Source organism: Mustela erminea, chromosome 6 (assembly GCF_009829155.1).
Source record: "Mustela erminea isolate mMusErm1 chromosome 6, mMusErm1.Pri, whole genome shotgun sequence".
Taxonomy (NCBI): Eukaryota; Metazoa; Chordata; class Mammalia; order Carnivora; family Mustelidae; genus Mustela; species Mustela erminea.
In genome coordinates, this window is record NC_045619.1 from 8,898,681 (window position 1) to 8,926,612 (window position 27,932).

General features: G+C 60.4%; 1 protein-coding gene across 4 annotated transcripts in view; it reads right to left on the minus strand.

The window, feature by feature from the left end:
* MGAT3 (beta-1,4-mannosyl-glycoprotein 4-beta-N-acetylglucosaminyltransferase) overlaps positions 1-26,040 on the minus strand; it is a 37,629-nt gene extending 11,589 nt beyond the window's left edge. The window contains exons 1-2 of one of the 4 annotated variants that reach the window (XM_032346224.1): positions 25,499-26,040; positions 25,004-25,186 (exon numbers count right to left, since the gene is read on the minus strand). Coding sequence is in view for 2 of the 4 variants with exons in the window: in XM_032346221.1 (XP_032202112.1) it covers positions 7,470-7,906 (437 nt within the window). In the remaining 2 variants the exon portion in view is untranslated. Of the gene's footprint in view, positions 1-7,469; positions 10,597-12,490; positions 12,637-17,317; positions 17,487-25,003; positions 25,187-25,498 lie in introns of those variants that run through there. The other 3 variants (XM_032346222.1, XM_032346223.1, XM_032346221.1) reach the window with 3 other exon arrangements.
* Between the last annotated feature and the right edge of the window lie 1,892 nt (positions 26,041-27,932).

Sequence of the window (27,932 nt, forward strand, 5' to 3'; positions counted from 1 at the left end):
GGCCCCTACCTTGCCTCATTCACATTAACGTCACAGCTGCTGCTCACCACACGCTTAGCTATGCACCAGCTGGCAGCGTATGTTTTACATACACTTGACCCTCCCAGCCGTCTTTGGATGGGGACTTACTATCCTCACTTTACAGATGAGGAAACCGAAGCTCAGAGCATTCCTCTGCTCACCTGTGTACACCCATGCAGACTCCACTTCGGGGGGTGGGGGAGGAGGTGCCACTGGCTTGAGCCCCAGACCCCTCCAGGCTCTGAGTGCAACAACACCATCAGCCCGTGACTGAGGGTGGCCAGGAGCAGCCTGACGGCGGAAGAGCCAGGCCGTGCTGTCCAGCACACCAGCCTCTAGCCCCATGCGGTTACTGAGCCGTTAAAATTGACTAGGAGACGAAGGAACTAATTTATAATTTAACTTGATTTGAATTTTAGTTTAATAGGCACATGTACTAGCTGCTACTGAACTGGAACACGCGGGTTTAGACAAGACTGGGGAGGAGGGGGCAGGGAGCTGCAGGAAAGGTGGGGCTGGGCTCAGGAGGAGACAGCGGGGAGCATCAGTGCTCATCCGGACAGCAGTGCTGGGGGATCTGGACAGCAGTGCTGGGGGAGGCGAGGCTGCGGCCTGGGGCATCCAGCCTGGGACCTACGGCCCGGGTGGGGAGCGCCAGTTGAGCTGTGGTACAGAGGCTCCTTAAACAACGGGTGATAGAGGGAGGGAGTGGCTGGAGGGACCCAGCCTCAGGGGCTAGAGGTGGGCTGGAGGTGGGACGTGGGGTGAGTCTGGGAAGGAGGAAGGGGAGGAGCAGAGCCACAGAGGAGCTGAGCCCAAGCCGGGGATGGGAGGTGGGGCTGGCGGTGCTGGCGCTGCTGGGGGTGCTGGACACGACCTGAGCAGGCAGGCGCCTGGGCCTCCCTGTGCAGAGGCAGCGGGAGGAAGCAAGGTGGAGGAAGGTGTTCAGATCCCAGAGCTGCAGCGAGGATCTCGTGTGTTTAAAGGGTTTGGCACGCTGCCGGGGAGAGCAAGGACCCGACCACCCGGCAGAAATCGAACAGGGTCTGCTGAAGGGCAGGACGAATGTCGGCCACAGGAGAGACACTGAGGCATCTGCGGAGGAAGCGGGGGCTCTGGTGGGCGGCTCTGGGGAGGGGAAGAGAGGAAGATGCAGACAGACCAACGCACCACGGAAGGGGCACTGTGGGCACTGAGAACAGGTGTCCCCAAACCAAGTTCTGGGGAATCCCCAGGGTGCTCCTGGGACCAAAAGACGATGGGGAGAGGTCGTGAAGCCTGGGTCAGCCCCCCACAGACAATCAAAAAGAGGCGCTCTCAGCTTTTCGATTTCATACAGTAGAGTTTCTCCTAAGATTTTGTTTGTGGAAAAATTTCTATACTGAAAAAAGATCTAAAAACCCAGCGGGGCAGAGGTGGACGTGCATTTCAGAAGGGCCGCCAAGGCTCTGATGGCCTCACACACACAGCGGGGCTTGGGGGGACGGCCATGCCAGGAGCGGGCCACGGCTCTGACCTCTCTGCAGCGGTCCAGAGAGGGAATGTGGTCGCATTCCAGCAGGGGTGCCGGGCCACCGGGGCACAGGTGGGAGGAGTGGGTGGCGACCACCCAAGCGTGACAGCAGCCACTGAGCCAGAGATCGCATCTCCTCCAGCCCCTGCTTCTGCCCTGTCACAGTAAACCTCGGCAGCGACTGGCCTTGTCCCCGGCCCCATCATTCCATTCCCACACTGTGATTCTCCGAGTCAGGCTGACCCTGTGTTCCCGGCACCCAGCATGAGGCTGGGCTCAGACATTCTGTGAATATCTGCGACAAGCCAAAGGGATGAGCACTAAGGTGGAATTTCAGACCCAAGATCTGGCTGTGTCCCCATCAGCAGGGCCCCGGATTTGCCGAAGGAAGAATAAAGAGGCAGAGCTGCCCTGCTGGGGGATGGGCCTGGGTTCGAGGGGAGAAGGATGTGAGGCTCACAGGCGGCGGTGCTTCAGCTCTGCCTGGGGTGGAGAGAGCAGATCAGTCCTGGTTTGGAGCTGGGGGTGCAGCAGGGAACAAGAGGCGTAGATGGGTCCCCCCCGAGAGCTCAGTCCAGGGGAGGGACAGAGGCAAACAAGAAAATGGGCCAACAGAGGACACCACGTGTCAGGGTCTTCCGAAGAGAGGACATTTCTGCTGAGACCGGAGAAGGAACCACTTCCCAGAGGAGGAAGCCCCCAGGGCAGGGACAGCCAAGTGGGAGGGGGGCAGGAGGGGGAGAGCGACTGGGTCTGTGAAGGGCCTGCGCAGCCTAGCGGGGCTGGCGAGGACACCCCACACCTCAGGGGCTGCTTGGGCAGAAGCCTGGGCCCCCACCTCAGTGGCTGCCCTCCCCAGGCAGTAATCTGGACGCAGCTAAACACTCTAACTGGACAGGCAGGGCTGGACCAGTCTGGGGAGCCGTGGGTCTGGAACATTCCTCCCAGAAAGCGGTTCCTCCATCATCATCTTCTCCCCGGCACCAGGTACTTACTGAATGGCCCAGCTGCCAGAGGCGGTCTGTGTGCCTAACTCCACTCGGGTGGTGGAGATGGCCTGAGGGAGCTGAAGGGTCTGCCTGGCACTGACACGCACTCACTGCTCCTAGGGGTCCTCCTTTGGGGGTCAAGCTCTGGGGTGCTGCCTTCAGCCTTGCCCAGGGCAAGGGCCCGGCCCACCGTCACCCTGGCCCCCAGCAGGAGCCCGCCGCCTTGCCATTTGTGGGTCACCACCTCCCTGGTTCCAGCAAGTGACCAGTCACCAGAGCCCTGTGCCCAGGAGGGCTGCATGGCCCAGACCCCCTACCTGAGGCTCCCCTCCACCTGTAATAGTGTAAGCCACCCCACCACCACCACCACCAGGGCAGCTCTCTGAGGCCAGACAACAGGGAGGTGAGGCGAAACCACGTTTCACAAAGCCCCGGGTTCCTGAAAGGCCGCAGGAACCCCAGAGCCCCTTCCCCCCCACAACGCCAGTGGGCACAGATCACTCTGGATGGAGGCCAGTGGTGGAATCTCAGAACCCCGAAGGTTCAGGGTCTGGTGCCCTAAGAAGTCAGGAACCCTCTCTGGCGAGGCCTGGACTTCAGGAGGCTCCAGGGGGTGGGCAGTCCACCGGGGAACCTGGCTAGTGCCTGCGTTGCCCTACGAGGGCGCATTCTCTCTTCCCCGGCCCCGCTGCCCCCGAGCTCCGAGCCGAGCAAGGCAGGGTCCCACGCCAACTGCACCCACCGCCCAGGGGGTTCTGTGTACTTGCTGTCAGCCTGGCCCTGGCCTCCAGCCCGGTGGGCGCAGCTGCATGGCCTGGAGATGCCAAACGCCCCCACCCACAGCTGACCTGGTCAGCCTGTCCACATGGGTGAACGAGGAGGGCGTGCCAGAGGCCGGACCCACGGCAGCCCTCTGGCAGGGCGCTAACTGCCTCAGCCCCCTTCTCTAATTCCAGCCCCACGCTGGCCCTCTTCGTTGTTACAGATAAGGAAACAGTTCAGGGGATCTGAGCAGCCCGCCTGGATCATCTTGTAAGTGGGGCCTGACCCAATCCTAGCGCCTCCTGCTCCCTCCCCCTCCACCCTGCCTCTTCCCTGCCTGGACCTCCGCAGGCTCCCCCTTCCCTTCACCTGACCTAGTTCCTGCCCTGGGTCCCTGCAGTGGCACCCCACAGCGTCCCTCCCAGCTGCAGCAGCCCTGTGTCTGGCCTTCAGGACTTGATGACTGTCTCATCATGCGCCCCCAGGCCGAAAACCGGTGGCAGTCACGTGGCTACACAGGCGGCCTGGCCTGGCACCAGCTCTGGCCTTTCCCCTGCTGGATTCCTGGGCCCCACCTCTACCTGGCAGAGTCACCTCACCTCCCGGGGGGCTGCGGTCTCCTTGGTCTCCTCATCTGTCCCAGGTAGAAACAGGGAACACGGCGAGGGCAGCCCCATCCTGCAGAAGCTGCTCCCCGAGGCCTGGTGCTGGGAATGTGGGTGTGCGCGCATGTGCAGTTTCCAGGTGAGGGTCCCGGTGGCAGGTGCTGGTGATGTGGGTGTGCACACCTGCAGTCTCCAGGTGAGGGGCCAAGTGGCAGGTGCTGGTGATGTGGGTGTGCACACCTGCAGTCTCCAGGTGAGGGACCCAGTGGCAGGTGCTGGGGATGTGGGTGTGTGTGTCCGCACAGTTTCTGCCTCAGGGGCCTGTCTGTGCCTGGTGCTCGGTAAACCATGTGCCCTTCTCCTCTTGGAGCCTCACCTCTTCCCTCACTGGGTGGGAGGTCACCCTGAACTGTTCCTGGACTCCCAAAGGGGCCGTGGGGCATTTTGGTGGGTTGCGGATGGGAAACGGAGCACGGTACCGGCGGAAAAAGGTGGGTCGGAACCGGACCCGGTGCCTCACACACACTGGGGGCTTGGCGGGCCGCGAGAGGAGCCTGAATCCTGACTGCCCCTCAGAGACCCTGCGCTGTTCACTGCAAGTGGGCTCCATACGCAACAGCCCCGGAAGCGGGGGAAGTTGGGGAGGAAGGGTTTTCTGCAGTGGTGGGAGCAGAGGCTGCAGTCTGGGTGGCTGGCCACAGATGAGAAATTGGGGGCCCAGAAGAGACCACCCCACCAAGCAGCCACTGCACTGCCTGGCTCCATGCCCCAGTTCACCACAAGCAATGAACACATTCATTCCTTGTGGTGGGGATTACCCTCTCCGAGCATCTTCTTTAGAGGGTGGAGACGTAAATCAGACCCTGGCAGAGAAGGGGGATGGGGGGCAGAGCTTCCAGCATCCGTACTGCTGGGTTGAGGGATGCATGTGGGGTCTCTGGGGGACTCCTCTCTCACACTCAGCTTAGCCCTTGCCTCCCCTGGGGAGCTGCCTTCCACCCCAGCCTGGACAGAAACGTCCCAGTGGCCAGTCAGCCTGCCTTACAGACTGTGAGCCGCTGAGCCCTGTTCTTGGTACAGGACAGCGAACGTCAGTGCAGTGACGGCGCGAATGCCTGAGTGTCTGCATCAGTCAGGTGGGATGGGCCCCAGCCAGTAGGGCTGCGGAAGGCCCAAGGGAGCAGGGATCAGAGGACTTCCTAAGCCCATGGGGGGATCCCCCCCATCATCTCTGAGGGGGTGCACGCTGGGGTCTATGACAGAGAGGGGGACAGGGCTGGGTCTGGGGTGCCAGGAGGGGGAAGGAAGGAGAAAGAGGAGGGCAGGGTCCAGCCAGGGTGTGGCCGAGGAAGCAGGAGGGGCAGCAGGAGCCCGTGACCATCAATCGGGCAGATTATTAATCTTAACAGTGCAGCCAATGGAGAGGAAAGAGAAAAACCTAGCTTCTTCTAACTCATAAAATATGCCACCAGTCCTTCCACAAAGTTAACTGACCCAGACCCCATGCAGGCTTATCGCTCACACACCACCCCCTCTGGAGCCCTGTGCGGCTCCCCAGAGATTCCTGTAAGTCCAAACCCAAATAAACCATCAGTCGGGGCAGAGCAGGAAGTGAGAGGAGACAAGCCCAGGGGGCGGGGCACAGAGTAGCCCCGCCCAGCGGCAGGGCACAGCTGTGGAAGGGAGCACCTTGAGGAAAGCAAGGCCCGAGAGGCTGGGCTGAGTGCTTTGTGGGTCACTTCCTATCCCTGGGCTTCAGAGTGGCCATCTGCACTGCAGGACCATCCCAGCCCCTCACCCCATGAGGACTAAACAGGGTCGCATCCAAGAAGCCTCGACACAGACCAGTCCCCCTGCTGCTCCAGAAGGCCTCGCCGTGTGCCTGGCGGGGGCCGCGCAGGGCCTGTCGGTGCCTCCTTCCAAATCGCTCCCAGGACCCAACCGCAAGCCTCTTCCTCCTCCTCGCTGGCCTCCTTCCTGCTTTTTTTTGTCTCTTTCTGTCTTGACATTCTTCCTTTTTGAACTAGGGGTGCTACCCTTTCCTTTGGCATTAGGCCCCACAAATTCTGTCACTACAAAGTCCCCATCAGGCCACATGACCCCCGACCCCCCACCCCCAGCTCAACAGCCTCCCTCAAGACCCTACACGCACCCAATCCACCTCCCAAGTCTGGCTCAGAATGAAACCCAAATCATCTCTGGGCCCAAAGGCCCTGCCACTCTGCTCCCTGGATCTCTGCTGCCCTCACCTCCCTCATCCACTGGGCTCTGGCCACAGTCCCCACCTTTCATCCTCAGGGTCCTCCCCCTGCCTGTCTGTCTGGAATGCGGCTGCCTGCTCAGAGGGGCCTTCCTGCCCCGCCAGGATAGAGCAGCTGTCCCCTCCCCGGGTCATCTGCTCCCCCACAACCACTGCGGAAGCTAGCTGTCTCCTTGTTTACACGTTAGTGGTCTGTCTCCCCCGCCCACACCGCAGCACTCAGAACGTCAGCACAGGACAGCAGGGTCACGCTGAGCCTCAGTCACAGGTCACCCGTCTCCGCGGCTCCCCACCCGCCAGGACAAAGCCTGGCCCAGAGCAGGCGCTCCAGAAACCACTGTGCGTGACGACCGAACTCTCAAGGCAAGTGATGACAGACACTGAGCTAGTTTGGGAGGCCTGGGGCAGCAGGCCCGGCCAGCGGGTACCCAGACCTAGCGGGGTGCTCCGGCCTGCTCCCAGGCCGAGAAAGCACCCCCCTCTTCACGCCCCACCTCGCTCCTCAGCCCTGCTGAGATCAGCGCGGGCAGTGCCAGCCCCGCCCACCAGGCTCCCCCAGCCTCCAGGGGGACAATGTACAAAGGGCCACTTCAGTGCCCAGCTTCAGCTCCCTCTCCAGCCCCAAGGCCTGCGGGTGGGGGAAGGGAGGGGAGCCCGATGCCCTGCCTGTCTTCATCGGGCCGTCTCTGCACGGGCCGGGAGGGCCACAGATTCAAGCCACAGTGTGGACAGGCTCTGTTCCATGAGCTGCACCGTGGGGGTGGCGGGAGGATGCTCCTGCACAGCGGGGGAGGGGTGCCCACGTGGAGGTCAGTCCGTGTACCCAGGCAGGAGTGGAGGTGCTCCCAGGGGGGCCTCCCCCTGGGTACAGGGCACAGGTGAGGGATGCAAAGCTACGGTGCCGTGGGGTTAAAGGACACAGAGAAGGAGACCCCGTGGAATCAGGGCCCGGCCAAGGGCAGGGGACAGCAGCCTGGGCTTAGAGCTGGCTCCCATCCTGCCTGGGACCCCTGGCTGCAAAACCAGGCACCAAGAACTCACTCAAACAGTTGTCCCAACAACTGGAGCTGATCCCCTGTGACCTGAGCATGGCACGCAGGGACACCGGGACGACGTACGGCATTCCCGACATTCCTCCTCCTGGGCCTCGACACGATGGACGGTCCACCCAGCTGCCCAGCCCGGGAGCCCAGGAGCCATCTTCCCCCTTGCGGACTCCACAAGTCCATCACCAGGCACGTCTATGCCCCAACATTCTCCATCCCACCTGTCCCCTGGTGCCACTGTCCCACGCTGGCTGCACCGTAGCCAGCACTCACCTGCACGAGAGCAGCGGCCTTCCCGGGGGGGCCCCCCGCCTGGTCCCCATGAAGCAAGCAAAAGCCACATCCAATGCTGCTCCCCCTCCTATCTGGGAACTCCTGCCCTCGGGATAAAGTCCAGGTCCTGTAGGAGGCTCCAAGTTCCTGGGTAATCTTTCACTTTCTGTCTCCAGGTGGGCTCTATGGAGCCGCACTTCCCTCAAAGGCCCCTGGCCTGCCCCTGAGGGCTCCTCACCCCACACTGAGCGAGGCAGCCCGGCTCCCCTGGGGCCCCAGCTCCCCGCCTGATGCAAAGGAGGTGCTGACCTTGGCTTGCTAGATGAATACATGACCCTCCCCCCAAACCCACACACCGCACCTGCAGTCGGTGCTACTGGGCTCTGCGCGGAAAAGTCCACATCAGCCTGGGCACGGCATACCCGGATGTGGCTCATCTACATGAATGGGACAGGGTCCCCCGCCACAGGAGGGCGGTGGAGGGAAAGGGGGACACGGGCAAGGACCCCAAAGCAACACCATGGCTGACAGGCCAGAGGAGACACAGGAAGAAGGTGGTGAAAAACGAAGTGACTGCAGTTCACCCTCGGTGCTTAGTGCCTAGCACCCTGCCTCGCATGCAGCAGGGGCTCGAAGAGCTGCTGCGGAGTGGAAGAACGGGTTGAAACCCCAGCTCTGCCCCCAACAGCTCTGGGACCCTACTGGCGCAGAGGCATGAAAGGGGAGGCTGGTCACACCCGCCTGCAGGGTCCTTGCAGGGATCAGGGGAGGTGATGCAGCTGCTCCTGGCCCAGGGCCCACAGCTCCAGCGCTCAGGAACCCAAGCAGCCCAAGCCCCCTCCTGTGTTAGTGGCAGGCTAGGAGCAGGTGCACAGCTGGTTCACTCTGCCACACTGGACACCTGGGGAGCCCCCGTGAAACTGGAACAATAAGCCTTTTCTTTTTCTTTTTCCTCCCCAATTAATCTTAGCCCATCCCTGCCTAGGAGGGGCCATAGCTGCCTCGGGTCAGGGCCTGACCGTCTCCACCGGGGACACTCAGGAGGCCCCCACCAAATGGTAGGGGACACCATGCAGGGCTGCAGGCACCAGGCGTCTGCTCCTTAATACGGAGCCACCAATCTGTTCTTGCTCCTTTAATCACTCGGTCCTTCCCATCTGCTAGATCCAGAGACCATCCCAAGAAAGGCAGCAAGTTCCCAAAGGTCCCACTGAGTGTGGGGAAGGAGGAGGAGCAATGGCCGTGAGCAGACCATCGCCATAAGGGACAGGTGACTCCAGGAGGTGGGTGGCCAGGGTCCTGGCCTCAGACACACCATGCCACAAACCGCGCAGGGGAGCCTGTGCACCAAGAGCAGCATCCCCTTCCCAAGTGACCTGTCCCATCTCATCTCACTGTCACACAGCCATCTCACAGATGGGGAAACTGAGGCTTGGAGAAGAGACAGGACTTGCCCGAGGTCAGGCAGCAGCAAGCTCTGGGGAGGACCCAGCTCAGCAGAGACCGTGAGCATGTGCACCGACGCTCCCCCAGGCTCCAGAACCTCCTGATCCCTGGACCACCTCAGTTTCCCCACTGACCACTGCGGGAGTGGATCCTCCAGCTGCCAGCTGCCATCAGTGGGTAGGGCCGCATTCTAGGTCTGCTGCTCGGTCTGAGTTCCGTGAGCCGGCTTCTCTGGGCTGAATCGAGGGGTGCTATGTTCTAGGGTCTGGTCCCCAGGTTCTCCTTCAGAAAGTTCTGCAGCCCAGGTCCTCCTGCCTGCCAGCGGGCTCTGTCTTGTATCTTCTAGTCAACGTGCTTCCTTTCCAGGGCCCTGTATTCCCTCCCAGCCGCCCTGCAGGAGGACTCAGCCCCGGAGCACGTGCTCCAGCTCTGTTGCCCCTTAGGCCTGCTTTAGAGCCATGAGAGCACCAAGGAGGGCCAGCACGGTGTTCCCAGGCCCAGGACCCCAGGGCTGCGGGGGATCGGAGTGCACACCCGCAGCCGGGCGGGATGCCCTTCCTCACTGTGCCTTCCCGTCTCTCCAGGATGATGCTTCTGACCACCCCTAGTGCTGGCCTGGGCCCTCACCAGTCTGCACTGCAACGGCCCCCAAGACGGCACTTCCCAAGGACAGAGACCTTGGGTCACGTTTCTTTGGGGTCAGGGCCTGGAACCTCTTTTTAGCGGGTCTAATTTATTGCTGAATGAATTAGCAGGGTGGCCCGGAACAGAGGTCATAAACGACGGAGCTGCTCTTACTGTGGGGAGGGGCAAGGGACGTGCACAAAACCCACGCACAAAGACACACACACACGGTCACACCCCGAAGTCTGCTGATCCGTGCCCCCGGCACCTAGCCTGGGCCCGGGCACTTGCTGGACAGCGGCCGAACGAATGAATGAGAGCTCTTTACCGAGCACAGGGGCAGGGGGGCCTGGGGGAGACCAAGACTGTATCCTCACCCAGGATCAGGGCTTGGCTGTGAGGACAAATACCATTTCCACCAGGCAGAACTTGACCGTGTTGCAGGAGGACCCCTGGAAAGGCGCTTCGGGGCAGGAGACAGTAAGGACGCGGGTCAACGGTTATCAACACCCCCACTGGGCACCTGGGACTGTGGTGACACAAACAGCCCCGGGGCCATCTCTGGCTGGGAGAGGTGGATGGCAGCACCTGGGGGGGTGCGGTGGGCAGGCTCTCCCGATGGAGGTGGGAAGGCCAGGGCCCTGAGGCAACGCAGGAAGGTCAGAGGTCTGAACGGGATTTTTGGGGTGCCACATGCCAGCAGCCCCACGCCAGGACTCTCACTGACCCCATTTGCAAGGATGAGAGAAACACAAGCTGTCAGTCACAGATGCACCTGTTCCGGGGATGGGCCTGGGGCCAGGCAGCTCCCACTGGTCCCCCTGGAAGCCACCCACGGGTAGTGACCCCACCGTCAAACAAATGGGGAACTGGGCTGTTCTCAGGGCACCTTTTCTTAGACCGCTCTTCTTTAGATTATAGCTGCGTTTCTTTCTGATAAAGCTGTCGCACATGTCCTAGAGAATTGAAAAATCACAGCGAAAGCAACAGAACCCTATCAGCCACTGTCCCACCATCCCCTGCGCTAGCCCCTTGGCCTAAGTTCTCCCAGACTTTTTTTTCCTGCACATCTTTTTGCTGGAATGAACCATCCATGTGGATTTCCTGCCAGCTTTTAGACACCAAGCATTTCCTCTAAGGAGCTTTGCCCTCCACATGGGAGGGCCAAGTGCAGACCTGAGCCCTGGGGACTGTGCTCTCCTGGGCTTCTTCCCAGCAGTCCCCCTGCAAGACCTGACCTGGACCCTGTAGAGAGGCGCTCCAGTTGGGAAAGGAGAAGGGGAGGGGTGCGGCCATACAGCTGCGGGCTCTCCTCCAAGCCACAAAACGACTCTCAGCCGCTCTCCGTGGTACTCAGGTCATTCCAAGCACCTCAGGGCCTCCAATGTTCCCTTTGTGAAATGGGCGTGTTTGGCTGGCTACAGGGCCTCAAGTTTCCCCAGGCTGGTCCCCTCTCTGGACTGAACTGACAGTCCCCTGAGCTGGGCTGCACCTTCTTTCTCTGTCTACTCCACGGGCGTCTCCGACAAGGCCCTACACTGGAACCAGGCCCTTGGCAGACCTGCCCAGCCCTCAGGGTTCTCGGCATCCGCTGGAGCAGACAGAGAGAAATCCTGGCAGGGAGGATCAGCCTCCGCCTTGAGGTTGGGGGTCAAGCAGGGCTTCCTGGTGTGGCAGGGGGTTAGTCTCAAGGATGAGCCAGCACCTGCCAGGAGAGGGGGGTAGGGCCCTTCCGGAGGGAAAGAGTCTGCAAAGGCCATGAAAGCCAGCACCTGGACTTCCAGTCTCTGTGCGTGGGCCAGTGCCTGGAGGCGGAGGCACTACAGATTCCATTACCTGCCCCCCAGCGACAGGTACAGGGCCACTGCCCATACCCAGGTGTGGCTCCAAACATTTCTGATGACATCCCAGAGCCCCAGTGGCTGCCCTCGACACCCCTGTGAGGGGTTTGCCCGCGGGCCCTTTGGGGCCAGTTCCTCCTGCACAGCCAGACTCCGCCTGCCCAGCTCCCAGACCTCCCACCCCTGGTGGAGCCTCAACATTCTGCTCTTCACCTTGGGTATGGCAGGTGTGACCTTGAGCCAGTCAACCACGCTCTGTGGGTCTCGGTTCAAAGAATGAAGCCCGTTGGGGGCTGTTCCAAGGACCAGATGGGACCAAAGGCTTGGCTCCGCCTCCTCTGACCAAAAGGGCTCCTGAGCACCTACTCTGTGCCAGAGCCCCCAGCTCGCCTCTTTGTTTCTCTCTGCTGCTGGCCCAGAGGAGGGCTCTCTTCCCACCACTACCCCTTAGAGATGCAGAAGGCCCCTCGGGGGCAGGTCTTCTGACTCCGGGATATGGGCACAGTTGAAAACCCAGCGCTAAGCCTCCATCCGACCCTGCTGGAACCGACTGGGGTGACATGCAGGGTGCTTTGGACACTACAGAGAGCGGCACAGTTGCTGCTTCTTCCAGCCAAGGGGCAAGGCTCCGGACGGCAGAACCACCTCCTGGCCGTGAGCCCAGCAAGCTGCCCGCCCTGTCTAGGCCTCAGTTTCCCTAGAATGCAATGAGGATTACTTGAGCCCCACAGCCCACGGCTCCTGTGATAACAGCAATGAAATCACGCAAGAAAGCACCAGCATCTCGCTCCCGTTCGAGCCGTCAATGAGCCCCAAACCCCAACCACTCACGATCACAGCCCAAGGAGATGGCTGGGAAGGCGCCCCCGCCCTCAGTCTTTCTCCCAAACCCACCAATCTGTGCAGCTTCCGGAAGGGGCCTGCACCCGCCTCTCTCACTATCACCATTCAACAAATACTTAAGAAATATGTATCAAATGCCTTTTCCATGTCAGGCAAGGGGCCAGCCCACAGCTACACAGCTGCCTGTGTAGCCCAGCCTGGAAGCCCAGCTCTGCCCAGCCATCGGCAGCCCTCCCTGTTCCCCCTCCCCTGGCCACCATCACTCACCCACCATGATTCCACCCAGGCTGTGTGCCAGGCCTGGTGTAGCCAGAGTGGGGCCATGAGTGATTTGTCGAGGGTGTTAAGCAAGCTACGTGGGGTCCACCGCCAGCTGGGACCCGTTTCCAGAAGGAAACAGCAGCAGTAGGTGTCTGGAAAAAAGGGTGTGGGGGGGGGGTCAGTGTGGTGGGTGCAGAGTTGGGTCAGGGTGGAAGGGAGCAGAGGTAGAGAACACAGGTCGGGGGGGCAGGGGCAGGGTCCCAGGATCCAGGTTGAGGGCAAGGGGGTCTAGGCTAGAAGTCACTGCAGAAGCCATTCTCAGAGAAGTGACTTAGGGGCCTAGACTCAGAGCCCCATCAGGGGCTGGGGTCCTACAGGCTGGATACGATCCCAGCCCTGCCCTGGCCTGGCCCTGAGCCCCGGGCCCCAGGCACCCTCAAACTGCCAAATGGGGATAATAATAGTACCTACTTCGAGGGAAGTTAGGAGGCGTCGCTGGGATAATGCAAAGGGCTTGGCCCCATGCCCAGCACATAGTAAGTGCTCGAGAAATAGCAGCAAATGATCATGACTCAGAGGTCAAGGTGGGGTGGGAACAGCCTGGGAAGTCATCCATCACAGGTCTCTGTCAACCAGAATCCTGGAGCCTGTCTCTGGCGGCCCTCCCTTGCTCAGACCCCCATCTGTGCTGCTCCTTCTGGGAAGTTCCCAGCCTGCCCAGAGAGGGCAGATGGAAGGCACACCCGGAGGCGGCCCCGGTGGCAGCAGGGCTCTGGCCTCCTGTCCTGGCCCTCACGCTGACCCTCCCTGGGGATTCCTACTTCAGTGGGAACCACAGTCTTGAGCCAAGTAAGTTCTAAATTCGTAAAACAACGGAGTGATGAGGTCCGTGAATGATTCCCATTGTTCCCATTTTATTTGTACAGAAAAGATGAAAATAAAGTGAGCCCACAGGGTACTTTCCACTTGAGGCGGTGTAGTTAAAAGTATTTTGGGACCCTGTTCACTTCCTGGATTCCTGGCAGGGCCATGGGGCCCCCATGTGCCCCTGTTCTAGACCACAGCAGGATGGTCCGCGAGCCTTCCACCGCACCTACTTCCGGCCCCACCCGGGGCCTCACTTCCCCTTCCACGCGGAGTGGATAAGGAGGTCCCGGGACCATCCCTCTGTGGTCTGAGGCCACCCTCCTGAGGGCTAGTCTCCCCTAATGGGAACGAAAAGGGGGAAGGATGGGGAGAAGAACAGAGGCACTCCCTGGAGCTGACAATCACTAATTCACTTAATCATTCATTCATTCCAGTTCCTATACGACACGGAATTCACAGCCTAGCCCGACACGAAATAGCACACACATGAACAAGACAGATGTGGTTCTCCGCCAGCCCGCAGCAAGGAGTTTCCCTGCACAACAGACGCTCAGCTCGGACGGAGAGGATGGATCATCCCTAACAAGACCCTGTGCCTCAGTTTCCCCATCAGCCAAGGGGATGATCACGGTACCTCCGTCATGGGCTGTAGTAAAGATGCAATAAATGAGAGGTGTCGGTATTCTGATGGGCAGGCAGCGTGCCTGAGAGGGGCTGTAAGGCTGGGTGTGACGGCAGAAGGAGAAGGGACTGATCTGGGGAGGGCTGGACACCACGGAGGCGGCTTTTGAAGGGTGACAGTGTTTCAGGGGACACTGGCAGAGGTGGGGGGAACAGACATTCAGGCAGAGGAAACAGCATAAGCAAGGGAACAGAACTGGACATTTGTGGCCACAAATGGACCACATCTCAGAGCTCTGGACCACATCTCAGAGCTCGGCCAGGCTGAAACTTGGGATCTAGCTGGGTCATTCTGTGCAGACAGCCCAAACCAGGCCAAGATCAAGGGAAGGCTAGAGAAGGAGTGAGACAGGGTCAGAGGAGTGGAGGCTCCCAGGAAGGGCACCAGCCCTCCTTCCCCCTGCCCAGCATCTCACTTATTTGAACTTATTTGGCTCAGAGGGATCTCTGCTCCTGCCCTCTGATATGCCCTCATCCTATCCAAGGTCCTCCCTCCCTTCCTCCCAGCTAAATTATGGCCCAGCAGCTCCCCAAGTCTACCTGACCAATAGTCTCCTCACTCAACTGCCATTTATTAAGCGCCCACTGAATGCCTGGGTGCTGAAGCTGACATGTACCAGGGCCCACTGTGACATGAGTAAGCTGTTGGTACAGCTTCAAAGTGGCCTTGCTGGAAGACTGACACCACAGAAACCTGCCATCGGTGTTCATCAAGGACCTTCTTCTCCCAGAGACTCGCTGCCAGCACACCACTGTCCTTGGCCCCAGCAATGGACATGGAAAGGCAGGCCTCTGCCTACACGGACTCACAGACAGCAAAGGAAGACAACAGTGATGTAGACCCCTGATCTAGTGAGGCAGGCTGCGTCGTCTGACCCCTGATCTAATGAGGCAGGCTGCGTCGTCTCCAAGGAGACAGGGGTGAACCAGGAGACTTATTCTGAAAGAGGGGGCGTGAATGCTCACTAGAAACAGAACCAAGCAGTTCAAATAGTAATACTACGCATCATTCCCATTTTAGAGGCAAGGAAACTGAGGCCCAGAGAGGCCAAGTTCACTAGTCCCCAGCTGCCCAGTAAGAAGCGACAGAGTTGAGATCTGAACCTGGACCACTGGATCTGAAATCCATGCTTTTAAATGCTGCACCTGACCGTCCCACTGTCACCCTCCCTCTGTCCCTAAGCAGCCAGCACGGGGCTAGGCAAGATCATGGACGCCCAAGAATATTTGCTGCTCAACTAGAGTCCATTCTCCTGGGGCTAAGGTCTCCACCTGGCTGACCACGACAGTGCCCCTCACAGGAGATCACTGTGTTTGCTGGTCTCAATGTCTGGAGAACCTTCTAGAAAGGAGCCCTGGTCCCCCATGCAGGGCTAGAGCCGGCTAGCAGAAGGACTGCAGCACACAGAACAAAGAGGCTTTGGCCTTGGGGAACACGGCAGGGTCTGCTGGATGCCTTGGCTAAGGTGCCTGTGGGGATAAACAGGCTGTCAATGCAGACCACCCGGCTCCAACCACTGCCCACTGCTCCTCTCTTCTCCCAGAATAACGTGAGGACCTGGACATGTAACTCCCCCAGCCCTTGGCTTTCCCCCCAGCCCCACATGAGCTTCAGACCACGTGGGACGAGGTGAGCCTGGCCCACCAGTGGGCCACCACATCAGTGTCCCAGGTAATCATCCTGACACAGCAGACAGAAATTTCCCGACTATTTCTCAGGTGCCAGGCACCCTAAACCCATCATCTCATCCAGACCTCTCCGCGACCCTGTGGTAGACTCTCCCCCTTTGACAGATATGGAAACTGGGCCTCAGAAAGCAGACTTGCTCGTGGTGGCTGTGCCACCACATTAAGAGGGATCCCAGATGTGGGTCAGGCAGCCCTGACCACAACAAGGGCATTGGGCAGACTCCGGAGGGGGTGCCCAGCCAGACAGATGGCAGCACTCCCAGCCCTAGCCGGTCCCCACCGTCCTCAGGAGCTAGCGCCAGCTCCCTGGGAGGGCCCGAAGTCTCACCCCGCACCTGGGTCTCCTTCCTGGCCCTGCTTGACCCGAAGCCCCCTCCAGCCCCTTCCAACTCTCCACATATACCAGGCACTCACAGCTCAGAGCCTCCTTCTGCCATTCCCTCTACCTCAAGTGCCCTTCCCTCCTCTCCTGAGCAAGCCAACTCTTCCAGCAAGTTCTCTCTCCTCCTTGGGCTCGCAGCACCTCTTTCAAACTTTCAGAGGACCCTGTGCCTCTCTCCTTAGCCCTCAGAGACTCACCCCCCCCCCCGCCTGGGTATTTAGTAACTGCTCTGGGAGATGGGGCACCGGGATCCCACAACTTCCCATCCGCAGCTCTGGATGGGGGTCCCAGGAGCGAGGAGGAGTACCATCGGGATGGGGGCAGTGCCAGTGCTGGGGGGCCATGGAGGGGTCTCTCTAGAGTAGTATTCCTGCCCACATCCCTTCTAGGGAGTCTTCCAGAGCTGGGAGAGTCACCTGACCTCAGGCCACCAGGGCTGGCCGAGACCCATCTCTGCTTCTCTGCTTCTCATGGCACCCTGGCTCAGGCACCGCCATTCCCACTTACACCCAAGCGCGCTCCCCTCCCCACCCCCGGTTCCAGAACTCACTATTTGCAGATATTTATAGCGCCCTCCCCCAGCCAGGTTCCCTCCCCCGCCCTAGGCAGTGCCGTGCAAAGAGCGGGAGCCCCCCCCCACGACAAAAGAACCGGGGGTGCTCTCCCCACTCCGCCTGGTCGCCACGAGCAGCCCCAGTCCCAGCCCCCGCACCCGCCCCGCTCCGGGACCGCGCCTGGGCCTCCGCCGCAGCAGCCCGGGGTCGGGGGGTGGGGGAGGCGGGCGCTGAGGCCTCCCGCCCCCAGCCCTGTGCGGCGCCGGAGGTTGGGGGGTGGGGGCACCGCGCACAAAGCGCTGCTAGAGTCCCGCGCCTCGAGGACGCCCCCCGCCCAGGCCGGGGGAGGGGATCAGAGAGAGGAGGCTTTGCCCTCCGGGGCCGGGGAAAGCTCCGCGGAGCAGCCGGGTTGGGGGAGGGGGCGCCGGAGCTGGAGCCGAGTAGCCTGCCGGGCATCCCGCCCCCTATCTCGGGGGCCCCCCCAACCCCCCGGCCCGTTGTTCCCGCCCCCGGGTCACACTCAGGGAGGGGGCCGTGGGAGCCGTGACGGGGGGGCGCCGCGAGCGCGGAGGCGGCGGCGCGGAGATGGAGGCTGGGGGCCGGGAGTGCGGGGATGGCGGGGCTGCGGCGCGGGTCCCCGGGACGCCAGGGTCAACTCACCCATCGCCCGCTGGGTCTCAGCAGCGGCGGCAGCAGCGGCGGCGGCGGCTCCGCGGCCCCCGGGGCCCCCGGCGGGGAGATGCTGGCGTCCGCCGCAGCCTCTCGCCCCATCCCGGGTTCCGGCGGCGGCTGCGGCGGGCGCCCGGCATCGCGGGCGGCGCGGCCCCGGCCCGGCCCCGATCCCCGCCCCCCGCCCCCACCTCCACCCCGTCCCGCGGGCCCGGCGCGGCCGCCTGGCTGCACCCCGGGGCCGCCGCTGGGGGCCGGCGAGCGGACGGGCGCGGGGGAGGGCCCCCCGGGAGGCGAGCGGGTAGGGGGTGCGGAGGCGAGGCCCGAGCGCGTCGCGCAGAGGTGCCCGCTCCCGCCCGACTCGGCGGCTCCGGCCCCCGCCCCGCCCCCACCGGAGCCCCCTCCCCTCCGCCGCCGGCCGCGCTCCGCTCGCCGCGCCGCGCTGGGCCGGGGCGCCTCGGGCCGCAGTCTCCCGCCGCCGCCGCTCCGCGCCTCCCGCGCGTGCGATCAAGTGTGTGTGTCTCTGTGTGTGTGTGTGTGTGTGTGTGTGTGTGCGCGTGTGTGTGTGTGTGCGCGCGCCCCTGCCTGTGACCGTGCGTGCGCCGGCCCACGGCCCGGTGCGTCCTGGGCGGTTGTGTGCGCGATGGGAGGCGGGGCGGGTCAGAGAGCGTGTCTGTCTCGTGTGCGCACCGGTCTGCGTGCCCGGTTCTGTGCGTGCGCGGATGTGTGCGTCTGTGTTTTGCAGTGTGCATATGGGACTGGGTGACCTACAGTTCCCGGGAGTGCCTGTGTGCACATCTGCGTTACGGTGTGCGCGTGGATCGGTGGCCGTGCCTGCGTGGACCTGGGCCGTGATTGTGTGCACAGATCTGTGACCGTGCGGAGGGGCCTCTAGAGCCCGTGTGCGGGCGTGACTCCAGGGAGCTCTGCTTATGTGTATACCCATCTCGGATGGGGTGCAGAGGCCTGGTCTTCCGTTGTGGTGCATGCACAGTGTTAGGCCTTAGACTGAGTCTACACAGGTCTGTGTGTCTGCCTGGGTGGCCAGTGTATACCGACCAGGGGTCCACGGGCCTTTGTCTGCCTGTATCCTTCCGACCCCCTCCTGGACTGGTCCCTGTACGTGTATGCCAGACCACGGAGCCCTCTCCCAGGCCCAGCTCCGTAAGTCCACTCCTGGGGCTCCTGGGTGTAGGCCTCCCCTCCCCCACACAATTAAGCAGGTACTCAAGGCCGCAAGGTCCATGCCCTGCCTACCTCTTGAGCCTCCTCTCCTGCCATCGGGCCACCAGCGGCTCTCCGAGTGCCCACCACTTTATACCCTGGCTCCTCATGGTCCTGCTTCAGGCTCCGAGGTGGCCTTCACGTGCTTCCCGCCCTTCTGGCAGTTCCTTCCGCTCCGGGACTCCTGGGTGAGGCAGTCGCTTCCGCCCCGTGCGCGGGGGACTCTGGGTATACAGGGAGCACGGCTCTAAACTATAGACGAAGGTGCATGGGAAGGGCAGAAGACCCCTCAAGGCTAGGTCCCCGCAAATGCCCTCAACGGGGGAGGGGGAGGTATCCCACTGGCCTTTGCTAGGCCTTTGTGGAGCTGCCTCTGGCTGGGCTTCTGGCTCCAGATGGCCCCTGCCCACCTTCATCTATCTTTGAAAAGCAGTTAGTGACCCTTCTCCAACGCTGATCTGCGCTGGTCACTCTCCCCCCTGACTCCTCCTCAGTAGCTCCCACTTGCCCTCAGCTTAAGCTCAGTGACTACGCAGAGCAGGAGGCCCTGATGGCTTGGCTCTGTCTCTTCTCCAGCCTCACCCGCAACCCTCCTATCCATGGAGACTCCCTCTAAGCCAAGAGTAGGCAAATTATTTTGCGTAAGGCCAGCTAGTCAGTATTTTAGGCTTTGCTGCCTGTAGGGTTTACGTCTCAAACTACTCAGTTCTGCCACTATAGTATAAAATCAGCCACAGACAATATGCGAAGGAATGAGCATGGCTGTGTTCCGATAAAACTTTATTTATGGACACTAAAGTGTGAATTTTATGTAATTTTCCTGTGTGTGGAACCTTATTCTTCTTTCGTTTTGTTTTTTTACCTAATCATCTGAAAATGTAAAAATCATTCCCAGCTGGCATCACTCTAAGCACATCCCTGAACCCTCTGTAACATCCTTATGACTCACTTGCTTCAGGTATCCTGTCATTCCCTGCAAATCCCACCTATTCTACCCCGAAATGTCAGCATGCTCTTCCTTACCTGCTCCTCCAGCTGACTCTCTGCCCTTCTCTAACCACTGTAGAAAAGGTTCCCAGGGGAACCCTCACTACAGCTCACACAGGCTTACCTCCGTCTCTCCTGCCTCTCCCTGGGCCTCTGCCTGGGGACTCCTGTCCTCTGGAAAGGGCCATCTCAGAGACAAGAGACATCTTCCTTACCCCTGACTTCCCCGGGAGAATCAGCTCTTCCTCCCCTGGCCTCTCCTGCAGGATACCTGGGCATCATTTGGCCCATAAGAGGGGTACTATTTCAGGTCTGGCTTGCTCTGGGCATCTTGGAAACCTCCAAGCTGGCCCATTAGCGCCACACTGGGAATGAAGTATCATATTCTTCCACATGCACAGCTCCCATCCAAGACTGCCCCAGGTAACAAGACTGGGAGGCTCCAGAGCCTGGACTCCAACCCGGGTTTGCGGGACTCTCTCATTCACTCTCCACGCTGGGGTGCTCACAGGGAGCAGCCAATAGCATTCGTCTCTCACCAAGTGTATACTCTTTCTTCCCGTGACAAGCTCTGGCTCCCAAAGCTAGGAGCCAGGAAGGTCCAGACCAAGACCTGAGCCACAAATATGCCTTTTCATCCCTTGAAATTTTTTAATTGATTTAGGTGGACAGATAATAGCTGCACACAGCACAAATTTGAAAATTATTGAAAGACGTCCAGTGGGAAGCTCGCTCCCAGCCCCGGCCCTAGCCACCCACTTTCCTTCATGATATTTTTTTGTGTGTGGGGAGGAGGGGGAAGCAGTTCATCTGATGTGAAGCCATTTTGTTGTGACCTAAAAACCAATCCATTACATTTATAGCTTGTCCCCCCCCTTTTAATTTTTTTAAAATAAGGTATGAAACAATGTTTTCTTCTGTCCTTGACCCTCCAGGCCCTGCAAGGTAAGGATCCATGGGGAGGGTCCCACTGTTCGGGAGGTGGGGCTGGGGGACAGGGTTCAGGAACTGGAGAGATCTGGCTTGGGTCTGGGTCTTCATGCAAGTGGCTCGCCTCTCAGTTTAGACATCTATGAAGTGGGGATAAGGAAGCCTCCCTCCTCAAGCGCCTGAAATGGGTCTTTGTACGTAGGAGTCCTGCCTCGGGGCCTGCCACTGTCTTAGCTGGCACAGTCACTGCCCAGCCACGGTCGCCTGAGCACCCTTAACTGCGTCTAGGGGAGACACCCAATAAATATTTGCTGGGAAAAAAAATGATTTATGCCATCAGTGTGCATATTACCTGCCATTAAAAAAGGTAATGACTGGGGCTCCTGGGTGGCTCAGTGGGTTCAAGACTCTACCTTCGGCTCAGGTCATGATCCCAGGGTCCTGGGATCCAGCCCCACATTGGGCTCTCTGCTCAGCAGGGAGCCTGCTTCCTCCTCTCTCTCTGCCTACTTGTCATCTCTGTCAAATAAATAAATAAAATCTTTAAAAAAAAAAAAGGTAATGATTGTTCCTTCTGACCCACTGTGCTCCATCCTCCCCACACCGCTCTGCCTTTGTTCTCCTGACCTTTCTAGATTCCAGGCTTCTGGTGAGGTCACAAGGGAGTCAGCCTTGGTGGGGCCATACCAAAGTCTCCGCCTGGCCTGCCCGACGCACTCTGGCAGTCTCCGAGAGTGGTGGGGGCTGTGTGTGGCCAGCCTGCCCTCCCAGCTCCACAGTGATAACTAGCGACTTGTGCAATCAGACACAGCGGCTGCAGGCAGAGCCGGTGTACCAGGCCCCACCTCTCCACCCTCCCAACCCGGGGAGCCCACGTCTGAGAGAGCTGGCCAGGAGGGGAGACAAGCCTCGATTTTTTCTCCCGCATTTAAAGGTCTGGGACACAGTGGTGCTCGGCTGGTGGAGAAGCTGAACACTGGTGTGACTTACTACCCCAGCTCCTCTGGGTGTCCCGGTCATTTCAAGGCCCTAGGCCTCGGTTTCCTCCTCTGTAAAATGGGAATAATCACACGGGTACTACTGAAATCTGGACCTTTCCAATCTCTCCCTCCTGATGCACTTCTTGTCCTATCTCTAAGCCATCAGAGAGGATGTTGGGGAGGGCGGGAGTGAGGGGGCTTGGTAGGTGGCCTTCCTTCCCCACCCCCTCCTCTTGGGCCTGACCAGGAAGCTATGCAAACTGGGGAGCTGAAAGCAGCCCAGCCTAGATACAAGATTAGCCAGCCCAAGGCGGTGTCACCTTACAGCTGGGGCAGCCCTCGTTCACCTGGAGCCGATCTGGCTCTGTGAACAATTGCTAGGTCTGTTATGCCTTCCCGCAGCAGCTGCCTGGCTCTTGGGAGCCACATTCCTCCCTCCCTGGGTCACCTCCCTCCTGGACCTGGGTCCCCGAGGTGAGGAGTCCCTGACCCCTGCCCAGGGCCAAGCTCCAGCCCTGCCAAGGCTCCTCCTGGCAGGCGCGGAGCACGGCAGTGCCACAGGCGTTGTGAACTGGCTCCAAGCCTTTGGCGTCTTCATCTGCAGAATGGGCTCGAGGATGGCCTGAGCGCAGATGGGCCCCAGCAGGGCTAGTCAATAAACCGGGTTCCCTTCCTTCTCTCTCCCCTGCCAGATGAAGTCTCCAGACCAGGCAGCCTCGTCCTGCCCTCCCCCACCTGCCCTCCCTCCATTCATTCAGGAATGAGCCTTTCCCAGAAGCACAGCAGAGGCAGCCCTCCGAAACGCTGCTTCAACCACCTTTCTCAGCCCCGCACCCCGGCACATCTTAGTCTTTCTGGCAAATCTTCTATTCACTCTTCAAGACCCAACCCAGGTGTGCCCTTCCCCCAGAGACCACTGTGACTTCTGGTTCCCAGAGGGCTTACTCATGCCTCATTGGGAGAGTTCCCATGTCAAGGCCTTTGCTGCTCCGGGACTCTACCCGCAGTGCCCTTCCCAGCCTGCCAGCCCATCTCTAAGTGCTCATTCCACCCATCCCAACCTCCAGGGCAAACCCCCTCTCATCCTGTGCCAAAGTGCTTCCAGAAAGGCCCCACAGGGAGGCCTGGATACCAGACAGGAAGTGCTCAGGATCCCAGCCTCCCGGCCCAGCCTCTCGGACTCAAGGATGGGATGGGGTTTGCCCTGACACCCTGCACAGTGCTGGGAGACAGAGGACTCTAAGGCAGGGGTCGCCAATGGCTCCAGGTTTGTCCGATTCGGGTCCCGCTGCCTGGCTAACCTTGGATAAGTCTCTCTACAAGCCTCAGTTTCCACACGTGTTAAGTAGAAGGGACGGATTAGACAGGGAATCAGGAATCTCCTGACATCCCCTGTCGCATGGCATGTGCGTGCATAAGCACGTGGGCATACACATGCACACGTATAAACATGGATTTAGTCCAGGCACACTTGGATGTGACCGTGCACTTGCTTGTGTGAACGTGTGTGTGCGCGCGCACATGCACACACCCATGCATGGGTCTCTGGGAGAGGGTCTGTGCTTGTTACTGGATTCTCAAAGGGTTCGGGACCCGGGTAAAGGACTGCCAGGCCCTCCCCCACAATTCCTTGGTGTTCCTCCCTCAGTGGGGACTCCGGTCAGCCCTCCACGGCTCTGACCGCTGTCTCTGCAGTAGCTTCCCCACGCTGTTCCTGTTTCTGACCCTTCCCACAGAGCCGCTGGTGTGACTCCGGAAGGCCCAAGTCCGATCACCTCCCTCCTTGGCTCAGATCCTGCTGTGGCTCCCATCTGAGCCCAAATGAGGTCAGAGTGCTTCGGGGGGTCTCAAGTCCCTGCCTGGTCTAGGTTGGTTCCTCCCTCGCCCCGTGCTTCCACACTGTCCCCGTGCTCGTCACCGCCATGCGCTGGCTGTTTCCTCCATCCCGACCTCTCTTCCCCCTCAGGTATCCACGCGGCTCCTCCTTTTTCCAGTCTCAATGCAAATGCAGCACCGCCACCCCAACCCCCCACCCCCCCACCCCCCGCCGCCGCCTCAGCACCCCTTAGGGTGCAGCTCCCTGATCCCTTTGTCTGCTCGTTCTCCATAGCCCTTTTGACCATCTAGTTTACAGGTAACTTCCTCTGCTTCTTGCTCTTTTGCTTGACTCCCCAGCATAACCCCAACCAGGACAGGATCCTGTCCGCCCTGCCCCGCTGCGGTCAGCCCAGCACAGACAAGGCGGCCAGTAAATGCTGTTGCGTAAGCCTCGGACGGCCTTCTTCCCTGGCCCTCCTGCGCGGTGCCTACTACGGGAGGTGGAGGCGTGAGAGGGAACTCGGAGGGAGCAGCACCGGCCTTCCAGGCAGGACGGACCTTGAGACTGAAACAGTCCCTGTAGGGCGGAGACCACTGCGTGGTTGCAAATGGTTGTGACCCGGCCGCCAAGCTGCCTAGGTCCCCTGAGCCGCATACCCAGCTGGGCCTTGACAACCACTCCTAGAAATTCGGAAGCCTGCTCTGTCAGCGAACCCCCCTCCTTCCCCGGGCAGCCCCCACCAGCCCCACGCGCTGGAATCCCAAGTGAGGAAGCAGACAGAGCCCGCCTGATGGCTGAGAGGCAGAGCCAGGACCTGGACCCCAGAGCTGGCGTTGGGGCATCAGGTGCCAGATGTCCTCCCGGTCTTCTCTCTCCCAACAGCCAACCCAAGAGAGAAAGAGAGAGAAAGAGAGCAGGGAAGGCAGGATCATGGTGGGGCAGGCCACAGCCACTCACTGCCTGGGAGCCTCCTGTGTGCCAAGCTCTGGGCTCTAGGCTTCGGTGGAGTGGAGAGGAACCAGACTCTCCCCCTGGCCCCCAGGGGAATCCAGACCACCGGAGGAGCCAGAGAGACAGCAAGGAGGCGGCCACGGTCCACTTCGGGGCTGGGAGGGTGGAGGCCGCCTCAGCCGGACCCCAGAGGTTGGGGCAGATTTGGGGCAGATTTGGAAACAGAGCAGAAGGGAAAGGGCATGCAGACTAAGGATGGATGGGGGAGGGACTAGTCCTAGCTAGGAAGGACGGACAGGCCGATGGGGGGCTGTGTGTGTGCAGAGAGTAATTCAGCCTCAGGACCCCCACAAGCTCCAAGGACACCACAGGTGCCAAGGGAGGGATTGGCAGTGATACCCACTGACGCCTCCGGCCAGCCCCCAAGGGTGGCCCGCTGGAGGGAGGCTGGGGGGCTGGGTTGCACCAGTGGTCACACCAGGGGAGAGAAGTAGACGCACACACCCGACACATGCGTGGAGCAGGCCCCTTTCTGCCGGCGAGAGCACCCACTGGGAGATCCCCTCCCCTTGTGTCCCACACATGCACGTGGAGCCTGGTACACAGACCCACAGACACCATGCGCACACGCAGAACACGTCCCTACACCCACGAGCTCCGCTGGGCGCTCCCCCCAGACTCACAGGACATTCCACAGAGCCACGGCAGGGAGGGCAGGGCAAAGCACGGCGCCCCCAGAACCCCCGTCCTGCTAGCACCCCCACTTCACACAGCACCCCACAGCACCTGCCTTGGCGAAGGGGCCTTGGAAGGCCATCAATGGAGGTGGGACAGGAGCGGAGCGAGGCTGAGTCCCGGCCTGTCCATCGTCCTGCTGCGTTGGCTCCGGGGGCCCTTCAGCGAGGTTCCAGCCCCAGCCAAGTCCTTGCTCACACTAGGGGTTCTGGGGGGTGAGCAGGTTCTCTCGCCCTGGAATCGGAATAACAGGGTGCTGCTGGGTGCCTCGGTCAGGGGCCAGGCTGCGCGGCTGAGCAGGGCTGCTGGGCGGGGCTGCTGGGGGAGAGCGTTCAGCCACCAAACACAGGGACTGTCGAGGCCTGGGGCTGTTGGACGTGCTCGGAAAGTCCTGATTGAGCCTCACGCCTGTGACCTGGGTGGGGCCCCAAGGGCATCTCCTGCTGCGCCCAGCCAGAGGTGCTCACGCCTGCGGTGCGGCACTCCCTCCACCACCGCCACTGCCCCAGGTCGTGTAACACCTTCGAGAGATCTGCCTCCCACCACCTGGAACGGGGCAGAGCAAACCAGTCTCTTCATTGGCACCCCCGGGGCCTGCAGAAGTTTAGGGTGAGCCACTCCACCCCTTCTCCCAGGTTCTTTAGCAACTCCTCCTGTGACAGATGTTCCAGAACTTTCCACACCAGCCGCACTCCATTTTGCCCCCGTCTGCCCCTCGCGGCGGCCTGACTAGCACAGACACAGAAGAAGGCGGCTTCTCCTGGGCCCCTGATGGCCCGTCTTCCAGGTTCTGCAAGCGGCTTTGTGGCTGGACTTTGGGCCGCTGCTGCTTGCTGCTTGGAGAGACTCAGGTCCTCCAGAAAATCTGGCCTACAGGAAGCTCAGCCATGTTGGGGTCCATAAGACCATGCCTTGGAACATGGAGGAAGACGGTGGGGCTTGAGTTCCACTACCGTTACTGCTTTGGGTCATTTTCATCTCTCCGCGCCTCCATTTCTCCTTTTGTACCAGGGCAATGCAAAGCGTGTCTACCATGTGGGATTCTTGTCAGGAATGAGTAAGTTCAGACTGTTCAGACTGTCCAGCGCTTAGGACATAGTGAGCTCCATTGTTACCACACACCACTGCGGCTGCGCCTCATAAATGGTCGGTGCTCCGAAACCAGTTGCTCACAGCCCCCCCTCCCGGACTTCCTTCAGGAACCTTCTAGGTGGAAGGGGTCTTTGAAGGCCAGGGAGTTCCAGCCTAGTCCATTGCACCAGTGAGAAAATGGATGAGAGCGCGGCTGGGGCCTGCCCGGGGCCATAAGCAGCTACCTGCTTTGCCCAACACCCCACAACCATGGCCTTCAACCGTGTCAGTGCACGTGGCCCGAGGCACTGGGCCATCCTTCAGGATGTTTGACCCCTGCCTCTAGCCGGGACTGGGGCCACAGAGGTAGGGGGCTCCATGATGTGAAGACGTCCTTCCAGGGCTGGGGTCTGTGCAGAAGAGACACCCTGCTTCTGGTACCTTCTCTGGAGGGCAGAGCCACCCGGCCTCAGCTCCGGATCTTCAGTGATCCAGACTTTGTGGAGCCTGCTGGCTTTATACCTTCTGGGGGGCTGTTGGTGACATGGACAGGCTGTTGAGACAGCTGGGGTGGGAGTCAGGGGCCAGGGTTCTAGAACAGTCCACACCCCTTGGCTCAATGAGTCACTTGTACAATGAGGGGCTTGGCCTTGGGAATTCCTCAAAGTAGATGGGCACCTCTCTCAGGTCACAAAGCCAATTCTCTGAACTTGTCCCCACAAGGCATGCCACTCCTGGCAGGGGAGAAGTGAACCCAGGCCAGGGAAGCGGGGAGTTGTCGGGTGGGGGATGGCAGAGGGCATGCAGCAGGTCAGGATGGGGACCAAGGGTCTGACTGTCCCTTGGCCTTAAGCCTGCCAGTGAAGACATGTGCCCCACACTGGCCCCTTTCATCCCTTCTGCCCCAGGGTGGCCTGTCCTGGCAGAGCGGGGGTGGGGAAGGCCAGAGTCCAGGGACCGAGGCCAGGGCTCAGTGTCCATGGGAGGGAATGCCGGGGGCCAGGCTGTCTTGGAGCCCACCAGGATTCCCAGCACCCCTGCCCTGAACTGCATGCCCCGCCCCCAGGAGCTATCGGGCCACCTCCAGGCCTGCCAGACACCCACCAAGGCTGCTGGCACTCCCTGGGACTTGAAGTTCTCCTGGGGTACAAGAAGCAATCAGGATCCCTTGTGCTTTGCCAGAGGGAAAATACAACAGTGCAGCCGATGGGGGAAACAGTACAGCAGTTCCTCAAGAAGTAAGACACAGACTTCTCATACGATTCAGCAATTCCACTCCTGGGTACATACACCCCGAAACTGAAAGCAGTATTAACAAACACTGATGCACACATGTTCATAGCATCTTTATCCACAATAGCCAAAAGGGGAAGCAGCGCAAGGGTCCAGTGACGGATGAACGGTCTGTGTACATCGGAATACTACTCAGCCTTCACCAGGGAGGAAATGCTGGCGCGTGGGGCCATACGGGCGAACTTGGAAGACACGATACAAAGCGCAGGGAGCCAGTCACAAAAGGACGAATGCTGCGTGACTTCTCTTACACAAGGTACCCAGAGGAGTCAAGTTCACAGAGACAGGAAGAGTGGCGATCGCCGGAGAATGGGGAATTACGGTTTATTTTTTTTTAAACACTAAAAAATTTTTTTGTTTGTTTGTTTATTTGACAGACAGAGATCACAAGTAGGCAGAGAGGCAGGCAGAGAGAGAGGAAGGGAAGCAGGCTCCCTGCCGTGCAGAGAGCCCGATGCAATGCTGGGCCCGATGCTAGGACCCTGAGATCATGACCTGAGCTGAAGGCAGAGGCTTTAACCCACTGAGCCACCCAGGAACCCCAGGAATTACGGTTTAAATAGGGTGTCATTTCAGGAGCGCCTGGGTGGCTCCATCTGTTGAGTGTCCAACTCTT